Genomic DNA, 13,957 nt, shown 5'->3' on the forward strand with positions numbered 1-13,957 from the left:
GGTGTGAACGGGCTTGAAGGAACTATATAACTACATCAGCTGGATCAGATTAGACATCACTGCAGTAGGTCAAGCTAGACTCCTCACTCCCACATTCTAATGAGGCCACGGCGATGCTGACATCCCCTCTGAATCCAAAGACATCATCATGCTGAAGACGGAGGCCTCGGGGGAGAGGACCAGCCTCCGGAGTGCCTCCCCCCACCGTAATGCCTACCGGGCTGAGTTTCAGGCACTCAAGAAGGCCTTTGACCAGCCTCGGATTGATGGAGACTCTAAGCCCAAAGACCTCGAACGGGTGAAGCAACCGAGGGGGCGCCAGTATGGCAGCCATGTCAGCCGCATCAAGGACATGTTCATGCAGATGGGCACAGAAAATGCAACAGCTAAGACAAGGGGTCGAGATGAATCCTCGCCACAGAAGATGGTCAAGCCAACCAACTTCATCAACAAGGCTGACGGATCTGTGATAAAACTCCAGCATTCCTCATCAACTGAAAGGGTTGGAGGTGCTGGAGCAAAGTTCTCTGAAACCAGGAAGCTGTTTGAACAGCAGTCACGTGACCAGTCCCAATCACCAGTCTTTCCCTACGGACGTGATAAAAGGGGTTCCCATGAGCACCTCGATGATTGGCGAGGTTCGAGGTCCAATCGAGGCAGCACAGACTCATTGGACTCACTTTGCTCCAGAACAGAGGCGTCCTCGCCAACTGTTAGTCAACTCAGTGCTGTTTTTGAAAATGCCGACCAACACAACCAGGGTGTGCCCCACAGAGGAGTCAGCAGACGGGCCTTGTACTCACCAGACGGATTCCACCGCCAGGGAGGTGATGTCAGTGAGGATGATTCACGACAATCTCCAGTTCAGGGAACCTATCGGAGCAGGATAGGGGGAAAGCTGCCCACATCTTCATCCTCTGAGGACCTCCTGAGCCCCAGTCCTGGGGCAGAGACCGCAGAGTTGAAACCAGTTCCACAACAGGGGGAAACCCAAGACAAACCTGGTGAAACTGCAGGCGGAGACAGACGGCAACTCTCTGGCACCACCACTAATGGAAGCCAGGTCAATGGATCCTGTGAAGAAGAGGAGAAACCCTCAGAAACAAAAAAATATATTGAGGATCTAATGGTGTCCAAGGCTTCTAAATCTAGAGATGATGATGTGATTACCAACAAAGCTTTTGAGGACACCACCCCTGAGCCTCTGCTGACCCCAACCACACCAGATGGGGAGAGCCAGGAGGACGGGGATGCTACAAAGGAAGACAAACCCTCTGCATCTCCCAAGGACCAGGTGGATGAAGCCGATGAGGAATACACTGGGAATGAGCGAGTGATTTTTAATGCAGACGGGGACGCCTGTTACCAAGGTTGGGGGGAAAGCTGCACAGATCCTGAGGATGACCTCTACGGAGATGACGAAGATATTGTCTATGACCCGGGCTCTGATCTGACAGAGATTCCTGGTCTGCCAGAAGAAAACAAAGACGACATCCCTACAAAGAGGAAGATTCGCTTCAGCACTGCTCCGATTATAGTAAGTTGGGTGCTGTACAGAACTGTTGTGGAAGCCTAAATTGTGTAAACACACTAAACACAATCCAACATAAAAGCCCTTGTGCAGCTCTTATCAAAAGTAGGTTAAAACATCAGAGAGCAAATATTGTATTCAGTGCTTCCTTTTTATGGGCTTTTATAGTTATATATACTACTCATTGTTGTTAGCTTTCAGGTTTTCACTGACATTTTTATGACCTCATAAAAATGTGTTGCTGTAAATGTAAATGTATATGATCATGATAAAATGATCTGACTGTAGTAATCCTTATATTGCAAGACCTTTATAGTGAGATCCCTCTTCTGTTACAATGTTCTGCCACATGGTAGATAAAATAGATAAAAATTATCATATCTTATAGCTGTTGCTCTCTGACGGGAGGGGTTGTAGCTATTTTGCGATTCAGAGTTTGAGGGTCAAAGCATAGCCCTGTAGGGAAATCGACGTGTTCATAAGCAGAACATCTGTGCATGTGTTAGTCATGCTGGTGCTGCACCCACACAGTTTTCACACTAGATGCTGTGTTTGTTTTTCTCAAGCAGTCTCGTCGCTGTCTTTTAAATCAGGAAGCCTTTCATCTGACTATTTGATGAGGATGTTTTGTATGTTACAGCGGCAGAGTCTACGTTAATCTGTCAAATATACTGTATATATAGCATAGAGTTGACCTAGTGTGCGTGTCTCATGTGTAATCATGTTGTGTCTGCTATGTTCAGTGATATATCAGTAGACATATGGCTAAAGATTTCATGTACATACAGTGTTTTCACGGAGGAGGGAGAGATGGTAATTACACCACAATAAGATTTGTACTTACGAAACAACAAGGTCTTTGTTTACAGTGAAAATGCAACCATGATGCCAATTTCCCACAGAGTTTCATGTCACTGGTAATATGCCTGTTCTTCTTAGAGATTTTTTGTTGTTGTCTACAGATATATCTTTCCCTAAAATTTGTTATATCATCTACCTTGAAGTCTTTCAATACTGTTTTCAGTCCTGAGTTGGACACAATGAGGCTAGTGTTGGTTGTGGATTGGGAAGATGGATTTGGAAGATTATAAGAAATATTTTTCGCTCTTTATCCTCAAGCATTTGGAATCTAAGCTTAAAATTTTTAGTAGTAAACAACATGCTTTAGGTCGCCCCATTCATTTTGAGGCTTTCTATTTAATTTGTCAGTGAAATCTGTTTTTATTTTTAAGATGTGTGTGTGGTGTTGTGTAGATTAAACATATGAAGGGTGGTGATTGAGAGAATGAAGTGTAGTATGTATGTATGTATGTAGGATTTGGAGCTAACACAAACATGCCACAGGTTGAGGAACAATCCCATGAACATGCTGTAGCGAACCAGGACAATTAGCCCAGTTATTCTGAGGTGAAAACGTGATGTTGGCTCACTAATTACCCTGTACTTTTTCTGAAATAATGTGTCCTTTCGCGCCTCCCTCTCAGGTGTCACCACACGTGTCTGAAAACACACATGAACACTAGCACACATTTCCAAAAGGATATCAGATCATCAAAATAACATTTTATCACCGTGTTCATCACTTTTTTTGAAGTTACTGATGACGATTCATGTTCAGTTCTTACATTATCAGGCTTAAACACAGCATCTAAGTAACATACAGTATATTTCTGTTTTTGCTACTAAGCATTTTTTATTTCATTGAAGATACTACAAAACCTATTTTTGACAATTTGTAAAAATGGGTTCTTGAGACAAATTTTGCAAATTTTACTGTCACTATAAAGAGAATTTGAGGACTACAAAGCTTGTTACCCCATTTAGGTCAAACAGACAGGGAATATGCTCCTCTGTTGTTGTCTGTCTTTTCAAGGCTCCTGTTTTCTATGAAAAGGACTGACGCTCGTTTATCATATGGAATATTCAAGAGAGGCGCTGCCACCCCCTCACCCCGCCTTACACAGACGCACGCACAATTAGACATGCACCCCTCCCACTTCTCTGATATACGCCCACCTCCTCTCAGCACACGAGGAACAAACAGGGTTCTGTCTTTTGTTCGTCTATATAGTGAGAGAGACAAAGCTATTTTCTCAGCCCTCGGCCCCGCACGAGTCCAGCTTGACCCCTGTGGGAGGAGACTGCAGAGAAGACCTTGGAAAAGGAAAAAAAAAAAAACCCACCATCTTTTAATCTTATACTCCTTTTATACTCCCTCCTCTTCATGTAATATTTCTTAGTCCTGCTCTGTAAAGCAGATAAATCATTTCAACATCCTAGCTTTGAAACCTTAATTGTTTTTAGAAATCATCATGGCAGCCACTGGGAAAAGAAGACACACAATCAGCTTTTGGCAACATTTTGTAAACATGAACGCTTACTTCTGTTTGAGAATAATAAATGCCAGATGAACACAGGACAGTATTTTTTTCTGCTCAAAGAAGCCTATCATTATGGTGATTTCACTGGTTTTGAGTTTAGAAATCTAGTTATTAACACAACAGATACATGTTTTTTATAGATTTCTTTCTTATTAAAGATTATTTCCACATCCCTTCACTCAACTGTAAGATTGTGACCCAGTGAGTAGCGACTGCTGTGGGCTAGCTGAGATGAAGGCAGGCTGCACGCAAGGCGCTGACCTACAGAAACGAATCAGACTCATGTTCGTTCAAGCAACTGGTTTTTATTCTTGACATCAGTACCTCTAAGTCGGTAGTTCGGTCTGAGGCATTTAGACTGATGTAGAGGTATTGAAGTAGGTACAATCTTCTGATGCACTATTTTCAAGCTATGATGTTCTGTGCAGCTGATATGACTTTGAGAAAACGATACTTGATCTGAAGGTTTCGCACACATCTCAGCCAGTGTTCACTTCCTCTGTCTGGTTCTCTCTGGGTTTTGAAATGTTCTGCCTTGATCGCACACAGATCAAGAAGCCTTTAACCATCTCACACTTGTTGCTGACTTCTTGCATTATGTTTGTTTTCTCTCCTTGTCGAACCGCACCCCAGGAGTTTGACAGAAGTGGTCGTCTCCCCCTGCATGCACTCTGCTGTGACAGTCTCCTCTAGTTTTCCTCTCGCTCTCTACGTGAAAGGCATTTATATCGTCTTTTTAATTATACTTTCTGTGCCTGTAGAGGAACCGCATTTTCATCAGTCGAGACACTATGATACCTTAATGGAATTAAGCGGAAGTGATGAGTGGAGCACCGGTTAAATGGCCGCTGAAGTGGCTCTGTAATCAGCCCCTCCGCTCTGCATGCTGTCTGTTGCTAGATCAAAGAGACTGGCGTTTTGTCCATTAGATTCTGCTGCTGCACCGTTGGTGGAATGCTGAATAGCATGGATCTGAGCTCAGAGTCATAATCAATATGATAGATGTGTGTCACTCCTCTTCTCTGTGGCGATTGTTTCATATTGGCGAGACTGTGAACGTTTTTATGAATGTCTTTTGTTCTGCAGCATATAAGGGATGGCTGCGCTCGTTATTTTTCTGTGGTGTATAAATGTCTGTGTCGTGTAAATATTTCTTGATGTATATTTTGAATTTGAAGAAGGATGTATGGTATGCACAGGGGGATATGAGGTCACTGATTCATTTGGCTCAGAATGATATGTTCATGCTGGCAGATTAGATTCCACTACAGACATTCGTTTGCAAAAACAACCTACACACATATTCTCTGTGTACTTTTGCCGTATGCAGGCTTACATCTCAGGGTGCAGTACATCAATCCAATTTAGAGACTCATCTTGTACTTTACTGGAGCATGAAAGAACATAAAGACAAAGTCGCTGATGCTTAAAACCAGAGAAAAATGCCAACCAACACCCTTCCAGTGCCATTCCACAGACTTGCCAGGCATTAAGAGACAGTTATTTCTCTTGATGATTCGGGAGCTCATTTGACTGCCCTTAATACACAACATGACAAACGGAGGCTCCCAGCTTTTTGTCAAGAAGTAACTTCAGTTTAAAGCCAACCATGTTATTTTCTACATGCATCAACAGTAAAGATCTCCATGATTCTAGCAGCATCCTTATCTGGAGCATCACCTCATATAGTCTTGTGTTTCACAAGCTGAAATGAGATGGCCTCTAGCCAGGAACTTTGCTTTCTGACCGTGTTTTCTGATGGAAAGGATTACTCCACTTTAGGGCAGTCTGTCTTTCTGGCTGATATATGTGTAACAGCATAGCTCGAATTTTGGACCCAATGCTGACATGGACTTTGGCAATGTCATTTGTAAATAGTATTTAGGACCGCAACAGCTACAGCTTAGCCTCCTTCAGCATAGTGTATTGTTGCAGGAGATGTTTTTTTTAGATGAAAATCTGTTTTGCAGGCATACAAGTCCCAATGACAGATGTTGTAGATGTGCTAAAAAAAAAGTACAGCTGCTATACTATTTGCATTACAGGACTTTCCTAATATCTCTCAAGTGGTAAGCTCTTGAGCACCCAGTTCTTCTCCTTTCTGCACTGAATTCTCATGTTTTCCCTCTGTGAACTGAGTGAAGCTGGCTGTCAACTTTCTAATTATTATAATCTATGGTTGGGCATAATGGGAGAGAGCAGGATTTTTTTTTTTTAGGAAAGAGTTCCAACGCTTTGTGACAGCAGCTATATAACAGCTGACATTCTGGTTAGAACAGCAAAAACAGCGGCTGAGCTCAGTCAGAACGACAGTCGGTATTAGACAGTATTTTGATTAAGCTTCTTTTCAGGCAGCTAAATCGAAAATCTTGACTAACAGCTAGACTCCTTACAAATTATCAAGCATGCAGGACTTGTGCGGCTTTATATATCATTACGTACTGTGGGCATTTGTTGTCAAAAAGTCAATGTAAATGGTCATAAACAGCCCAAACATTCATTAGAAATTGAGTGTTTTGTGTCGTAATCAAGCCATGAATGGATTTTTCCTTCCTCTCTTATCTCTGACAGGTACAACTACTCCAAACTCGGGGGTTGGGTATGTGCGTATTTGTGCATGCTTAGTCACTCCATTATTAATGCAGTGGTGTTTTTGTTTGCTTGTTTCTGTGCCATCTGATCCTCCCTGGGGGATGCATTTTTAATGATCCAGGAAAGGCGAGACGTGCCTTGCGGGCTCTGCGGCTGGTCAGTTGCCACACAGTGGATTGTATCGTGAACCATCATCCAACCCCCACCTACCAATCTGGTCCCCTGCTAATGATATCATCAGAGCGCTGCCAGTTTTTATTGCCGTAAAAAATTGCACAGAGCACACTGTCTCAGTGACACAATGTTCTCGATGCGTGCTATAAGCCAGTGCTAAGGAAGGCTCAGACCGATGCACTCTCCTTGTTTATAATGAGTCAGGAACACCATTAAGGTGAACTGTCTGAAATTAAACTTAATCAGATGCTGAAATATCTATCCTTGGATTGATTTTTGTCCTGTGTACAAGAATTTCAGAGATTTGTGCACATGCACAGTAGTCCAGATCACACAGAGTTGCGATTACGCTGTGACTCTGCCAAGTCATTGCTGCAGCCTAATGAATTACATAGGATAGCAAGTGGGCATGTACTGTAACAAGCAACATGTTGTTGTTGTGCTACTTCTGATCCCAGCCTCCCACTCACTGTATATGACCAAGACATGACACAAAGCAGGGCATTGTCTGCAGTCATTCAGTTGCAGTTGTTTACTATTCTCTACCCCCCTGTTTTAATCTGGCCCCTCGCTCTCTTTCTCTGTGTCTCTTGTCCAGTAGTTGGCTCTCCGCTCAGTCTGTCGGTGGGAGTCATGGCACCCAGTGGTATTGTGCCATAAACGGTGGACTGAGATGCATTTCTCGAGGGAGAAACAAGTGGATTTCAGAGACGGCAGCTGATAAACTTAGTTTGCTCATTTAGATTGAAAATAAATAAAATCTTAATTACACTGAGATGAGAGTACATTAGCTGTGTTTTTCTTTCAAAGATGTCAACTTGTATGAACAGGACGTGTCTGCTCTGTATGCAGAAGCTCCATCTGAGGTTAAAAAAAGAACTGCTGACTTATAAGATTGTGGCATTCCCCGACATGTCAAACGTCAGTGTCACTTCCTCAGATGGGGGTTGATATATGCAAAGAAGACAGAAAGTTTGGCCTTGAACTGAATGTACGTCCTAACTTAATGTTTATATAGAACCGTATACTGACTGTTTGTTTGTTTCTCTCTTTTCTTACTCTCTCTTCTTCCCATCTCCACCTCTTTATATCTGTCAGTCTCAGTCTGTTCTTGCAAGACATGAAATCGTTTCCATCATCAGCAACTGTCTCATCCCCACAGCACCCAGACACTTCCTTCAGCACCTGTCAGCTCTCCACCATGGTGGTGTGTGTGTGCGTGCGTGAGTGTGGAGGTGTGTGGCCATAGGTAGACCTAATGGAATGCAAATGTGCTGAGCTGACGCAGCAGAGCAGATTGTGTGTGTGTACGTGCGTGCATGCGTGTGTGTGTGTGTGTGTGTGTGTGTGTGTGTATCTGTGTGTGTGTGCCAGGCTGTAGTTAATCCACTGCAGGGTTTGCTGGGCTCGTGCCACAGCAGCAGGAACATTTCTCCTGGGCGGGTGACGGCAATGGCACGGACACACCAAAGGCCCAGTTTAATACCATCAGAGGCGGTTTTGTCGGGCATGGGCGCCATGCCGTGACATCTTAGGCAGGGACTCAAACAACCCTGGAGCAAATTACCCCTAGCCTCGCCCGCATCTTAGCTTTTGTGTTTTTTTTCATATTTTTTTCTTTATTTCTCTCTTATTGCCTGTTTCACTCTTCAATAGCCTCACTGTCTGCTGCTGCTCTAACCCATGAATCATATGAGTCACTCTGTTTTTCTCTCTCAGTGGATATTGCCTTCCATCCTTTGTAAACTCGATTCGTCCTTTTCATTTGCTATTCCTCCATTTTCTCAATGTCTCAAAGGTTTTTGCATCTCCTCTTAGCTCATGTCCCCTGTTTTGTCCCCTTCTTTGAACTTGTCTACTTTCTCCCTCTGCTTCTCCCCTTTCAAATATTCTCTCCTTTTTTACCTTTTCTCATCCAACCTTACCCCCATGTTCTGTTGCTCCCCTTTTATTTCTCCTCCCCTGTGACTTAGCAGGCCCCTCGCTATTCCCAGCTCCTCTGTCCCAGAGGGGAGCCACCTGGCTAACCCAACAGCCATCCATACAGGTTGACTGACAGGCACGATGTGGCTGACGGGTTTTCATCCGGCAGTATATGAGATGAATCTTCAGCACACCAGCTTGGCATATATGCATGCATGCGCAGACATGTACACAGCTGCACACAAAGCCTACATGCATTCTTTCTCTATTGTTATCACTCAGATACCTGATGTGCATTTTGTGCATTAACACTCAAACACCCATATACAAACACAGGGATAGGGAAGAGGCACAGTGGCTGAGCGCGTTCAGGCATCTGCAGTGTCTTAGCAGCTGCAGCAACCTCCACAGATTACAGTAAACCTGTATTTCAGAAGAGTCAAACCAAACTCTCTCCCTCCTCCTGCGAGATCAGATAACAAGACTGCCAAGCTATGGATGCCCAAGCACAATTGCTGTCTGCACTTGTGTGTCAGTAGATCTATTGTAAGGGGTTTGATTACTGACAAAAAGCAAAAATCAGTGTGTGTGTGTGTGTTTCCGTTTGTATGTGTGTGTGTTTGGTATCAAGGGCATCTCTCATTGTGTCATGTGGAGGAGGGATGAGTATCAGCAGAGGAAAAGGAGAGATATTGGTTGATACACTGAGGGATGACGAATTGAGAGAGAGGAGAGGCAGTCGGTATCAGATCTCAGAGACTGCATGTTTATTGTATGTGTGTACACGAGATTGTAGGTGGATGAGAATTGCTATGACTATGAAGGAGTTGCTGTAAGATTAGATAAGAGAAGGGTGCGTTTACGGCGCCCAATCTAAACCGGATGGTATAATGCCATAATGCAATGTTTACGTAATGTGGCATTCATGTGGTGTCAGAATAATCGGAGAAATGACTTCCCAATTAGGAAAATTCATGTGAACGCCCCCTCAAGTCAGCACAACAACTTGGAAAGTCGGTGAAAAGTTTGGTACATGACTTTCTGAAAATTGACGTCATATATGCAGGAATATGGCAGCTTTTTACTAATTCACATATTGCATAGCACAGGTTCTAGGGAATGTACTGGTGCAGCAACAAGTCTGGGGCAAAATACAGCGCATCTTCTTTGTAGCGTTCATGTTTCCACATTATGACTTAAAAGCTCATGAACACATCAAAGTCAGAAGAACAACTTCCCAACTCAGGAAATGGGACCATCTGAGGAGCATGTGAATGCATAAACCATGAATAAATGTTTTACATTTTGATTTATTTTTGCATTTGCAACATTTTTGCAACAGAAAGATATTCTCATCAAACACCAGAACCCTAGAATCTATAAAATTATTTGAAACCCCGTTTTAAATATATGTGGTCAGCCATCTAAAAATAAGGTTGTTTTATATTAATCGTAAAAATATGACTTTTTGTCAGGAGAAGCTGTTTTCATCCAAAGAGTTCAGCTTGAATGAAAGTGCAGGCAGTGTAGAGGAATATATTTACATGTAAATGCTTGTGTATTGTGTTTAATCCTCCAAAAGACTATTCCCATTCAATTCCAGAGGGGCGCCACATGGGGAGACTGGCCATTATACTCCAGTCTGCTTCCATTTTTAGCGGTTGTCCTAGTGTGCTGCCTCTTTGATAAAAATGGAATTACAATTGAGCGTAATGATCTGCCTCAGCACACACCAACTGTGTGTTTCAAAGGTGATTTGCAGGTGTCTGTCATTTTGACTTGATGAGGATATAGATTTCACACTAAAGTTGGGATGCTCTGACATTGCTGTTTTTCCACGGATCACTTTATTGGATTATGTGGGTCAACATATTGATACCCACCATATTACATTTGATGGAGCTGTCAAGTTTTATTTTGTCTCTTGAGTCTGTCTATGCACAGACAATGTTGGGTTGTGTCAGCGCTGCCAAGCTTTAAATTGCACATCCTAAAAAAGGCCGATAATAATCTTTCTCAGAGCAACCTGCGTCTAAAAATGATATACATGAAGGGCAGACATACTGTACATACAGTTATTTAAGTGGCAAGGGCTATACTGCTGTTTATACCGAATATGGCCATTATACATGTGCGGTCAGCCCTAACTGTCTGCTCTACATCTGTCATAGAGTTGTGGTTGCCAGATTCATGCCTGGTCCTGTATTCTGGCCATTTTTCAATTCTCTATAGTAATACAAGCAGCAGGCAGCAGTATCCTACTGTACCATACTGCCAAGGTTAAACATGATCACATTCTCTCTTTCTGTCTGTGTTTTTTTTTTCTTATCTCTCCTTTTACTTTAGGTCAGAATGTGCTTTTTTGTCTGAACAAAATCCAATTATTGTCTGAGAACAAGCTATTATACAACCTATCTTAGAAGAGAAATGTGAACATTTTGCTCGACTCAAGGTAAGCCTGAAACTGGATGAGAAGACATCAGTTGAATCAGTTATCAGGCTGCACTCGTTAACCTTTACATTTCAGAAGCTCTTCTACCTTTTTGATCCCTTTTTAATCTTCTTTTTACAAATTTTTTGAGCTATGATCTTTCTTTGTGAGCTTTGATAGTTCCCAAATTGCCTGAACATGGATTTTCCTCATTGGGAGTGGTGTTCAGACAATCTGGAGATCTGGTAGTTTCCATTTAGGGCCAGATAACAGTCAAGTTTGTTTATCTGTTGGGTAAATGCTTTCTGTTTGATGCCCTCGTCTCTCTCTCTGTTTTCTCTTTCACTCTCTCCCTGCCTACCTATTCTTCTTTCTCTCGTGCACGCTGTTTCATTCATCTTGTCACTCCCTCTGTCCATCACCGTTGCTCTCTTGTCCATCCATTGCTTTTTCACTTCATCTGTCTCCCATTTTTTTTTTGGAATTCCCTCTCCTGCCCGTTTCTTATCTTTCTCCATCGCTGCACCTTCTCTTACAGATCCATCCTCATCTGTCCTCATCTCTCTTCATGACCTCTTCTCTCCTTCTTTCTCTCTCTCTCTCTCTCTCTCTCTCTCTCTCTCTCTCTCTCTCTCTCTCTCTTTCTCTCAAGTGACTGGTCACATGCTAATTGTGTTTGTAGATAGCATACAGTGACTGCGAGAGGCCATTAGAGAGTGTACTGACTGCCAACGGTAACGTCGCGTCCAGGACGTCCAGGACAGTGCAAATGCTGGTGTTAGCATTTGTAAGCAGTGTGTGTGTGTTTGAGTCTGTAAATGTGTGTGTGTATCAGTGCATGTCTGCATGTGTGTGTGTGTGTGTCTGTGTGCATGTGAGCGTTAATAATGCAGGGCTGTTGATCACACTGAATGATTGATGACAGGGAGGTCATGGATAGAGCTCACGCAGGCTGACACAGAGGAAAGAATAAAAACCAACCCTGGCAGCATCACGCTACATGAATGTGCCCATGCTGCGCGAACAACCGGGACACTGTCTGATCAACACACCACCATTTTAAAACTATTTCCTGTTCCTTGCATTGTTATTATAATTTTGTGAGTTAATAGTCAAACTCAAGCCACATCAGCTACATTAGTACAGAATGAAAAAAAGTGTAACTAAAAGCGCAAATGTCTTGACTGACAAATTCAAGCATTTCTTTATGTGTTGAACTCATTTGCCCTCATTATCTTTGTCTTTCACAGTCCCAACAATCCTAAAATATCGATTCATAATGCAGGCATTGCTTATGGTATATGTCATGACCTTACACAACTGAGGTCTCGTCCCATTTCTGCACACAGGCACGCTAAGTGACTAACATAAATCTGGCTTTAGGCTTTAGTCAATACATGCAATGTGACATGACACCTTATTGATCCCTACTGGAGAAGATATGTCCTCTTTCAGCCTTTTCAAAGAGGTCAGGGCAAAGAGGAGCTGGTAGGGAAGAGGAGCTGGTTTGCTCGATGACACTACAGCAGAGCAGATGGAATGAAACTCTGTGAGAATGAGATGTCATATGAGATGTGTCCCCAGTGAAGTTTGTGACAGTTTATTCCCCTCATCTACTGTAGTTCTTGCGATCACAGATTCTCGTTGATAGGATGATTACACCATGTGGCGCTAGTTTCTCAGATTTTAATAATAGCATCTGTAGTCATTGTGGGTGTGTAGGTGTCTTTCTGATTGAGAGACATGTAAGCGTGCCTACTTATCCACATAAACATTATGCTTACCAGTGTACAACTTTTTTTTTAGCACCAGCAGCCGAAAATTCTGCAGAGTGCCGCACTACAGATGTGACGAGAGCGTGCACGTTCGTGTCAGCTTCTCTCTTTCTTCTCCTCCTCTTCCTCCTCAGCGCAGGGAGCAGCAAGCATGCTCGGCTTGGGATGAGATGTGAAGTGACAGCTGACTCTTGCAGTGGAGGAGAGGTTCCTGTGAGGTTCAGCAGCTCAGAGGAAGAGAAAAGCATCGCTAGCCCCCATCTTTACCTAATGCTTCTCTGTGTTACAGTTTGTTGTCGGTGAATGGGCTGATTTGTGGTTGTAGTTGTGGCTTTGTTATAAGGGTTTTTGTTTACTCTAGTGTTGTCAGCGTTGTCTTTCCCATGGTTGGGAAGATAAAAGCCCTTATTTACTTCCATCCATATTTAGAAACTTGTTAAGTAGCAGCATTACTCCCCCATCTGTAGAGCACCCACTGTAATCATGAAAAGAATAGAGGTGTCTTGTCATATTTGCATCATTTTAAGCCATCTAGTACTGTACGATATCTCTAATACTTCCATAAACATCTAAAATCATGCTGATGCGGTGACATAAACTATATTTAATCTTGTGTGCCCACTACCACTTACTCCATGTGCTTCCTCTCCAGGTGTTCAACACCTATTCCAACGAGGACTATGACCGTCGTAATGAGGAGGTGGATCCCGTGGCCTCCTCCGCAGAGTACGAGCTGGAGAAGAGGGTGGAGAAACTGGAGCTGTTCCCTGTGGAGCTGGAGAAAGGTAGGAAGGAAAATATAAGAAAATTATTAAGGAGGAGGCGGATCCTGTCAGATACCCAGTAGACAGATTCGCCCACATATGGGATGTCACATTTCTTATTAAAGATGTGAAATTTCTTTATCATGAGATATGTGGATGGGATAAAGGTATCCATCTAGGTACTTTATTCATTAAATTTTTATTGTATATTATAAAAACATAGTACTTATTTAACACTAAAAGACATCTGATTGCACTTCCCCAGCATGAGCCACCTCCTCACTTGTCTTTGCCTCTTGAGGGTTTCCTGCTCAGAAGCCTAATATGGCCAAGGACCGAAAATAGAATGACTTTATGTTGCAGGATTTCACCATCCACTCCCTGTT

The 13,957-nt window shown here is 42.9% G+C and overlaps 1 protein-coding gene across 5 annotated transcripts in view; it reads left to right on the forward strand.

Moving 5' to 3' along the window:
- The window catches only part of ppp1r9a (protein phosphatase 1, regulatory subunit 9A), a 50,100-nt gene that overhangs the window by 7,760 nt on the left and 28,383 nt on the right, over positions 1 to 13,957 (forward strand). For all 5 annotated transcript variants that reach the window (XM_067611214.1, XM_067611215.1, XM_067611217.1 and 2 more), the window contains 2 exons: positions 2 to 1,537; positions 13,460 to 13,592. In XM_067611214.1, the coding sequence (XP_067467315.1) occupies positions 149 to 1,537; positions 13,460 to 13,592 (1,522 nt within the window). In that variant the 5' untranslated portion in view covers positions 2 to 148. The remainder of the gene's footprint in view (position 1; positions 1,538 to 13,459; positions 13,593 to 13,957) is intronic.

Source organism: Thunnus thynnus, chromosome 15 (assembly GCF_963924715.1).
Source record: "Thunnus thynnus chromosome 15, fThuThy2.1, whole genome shotgun sequence".
In the NCBI taxonomy this organism is placed as follows: Eukaryota; Metazoa; Chordata; class Actinopteri; order Scombriformes; family Scombridae; genus Thunnus; species Thunnus thynnus.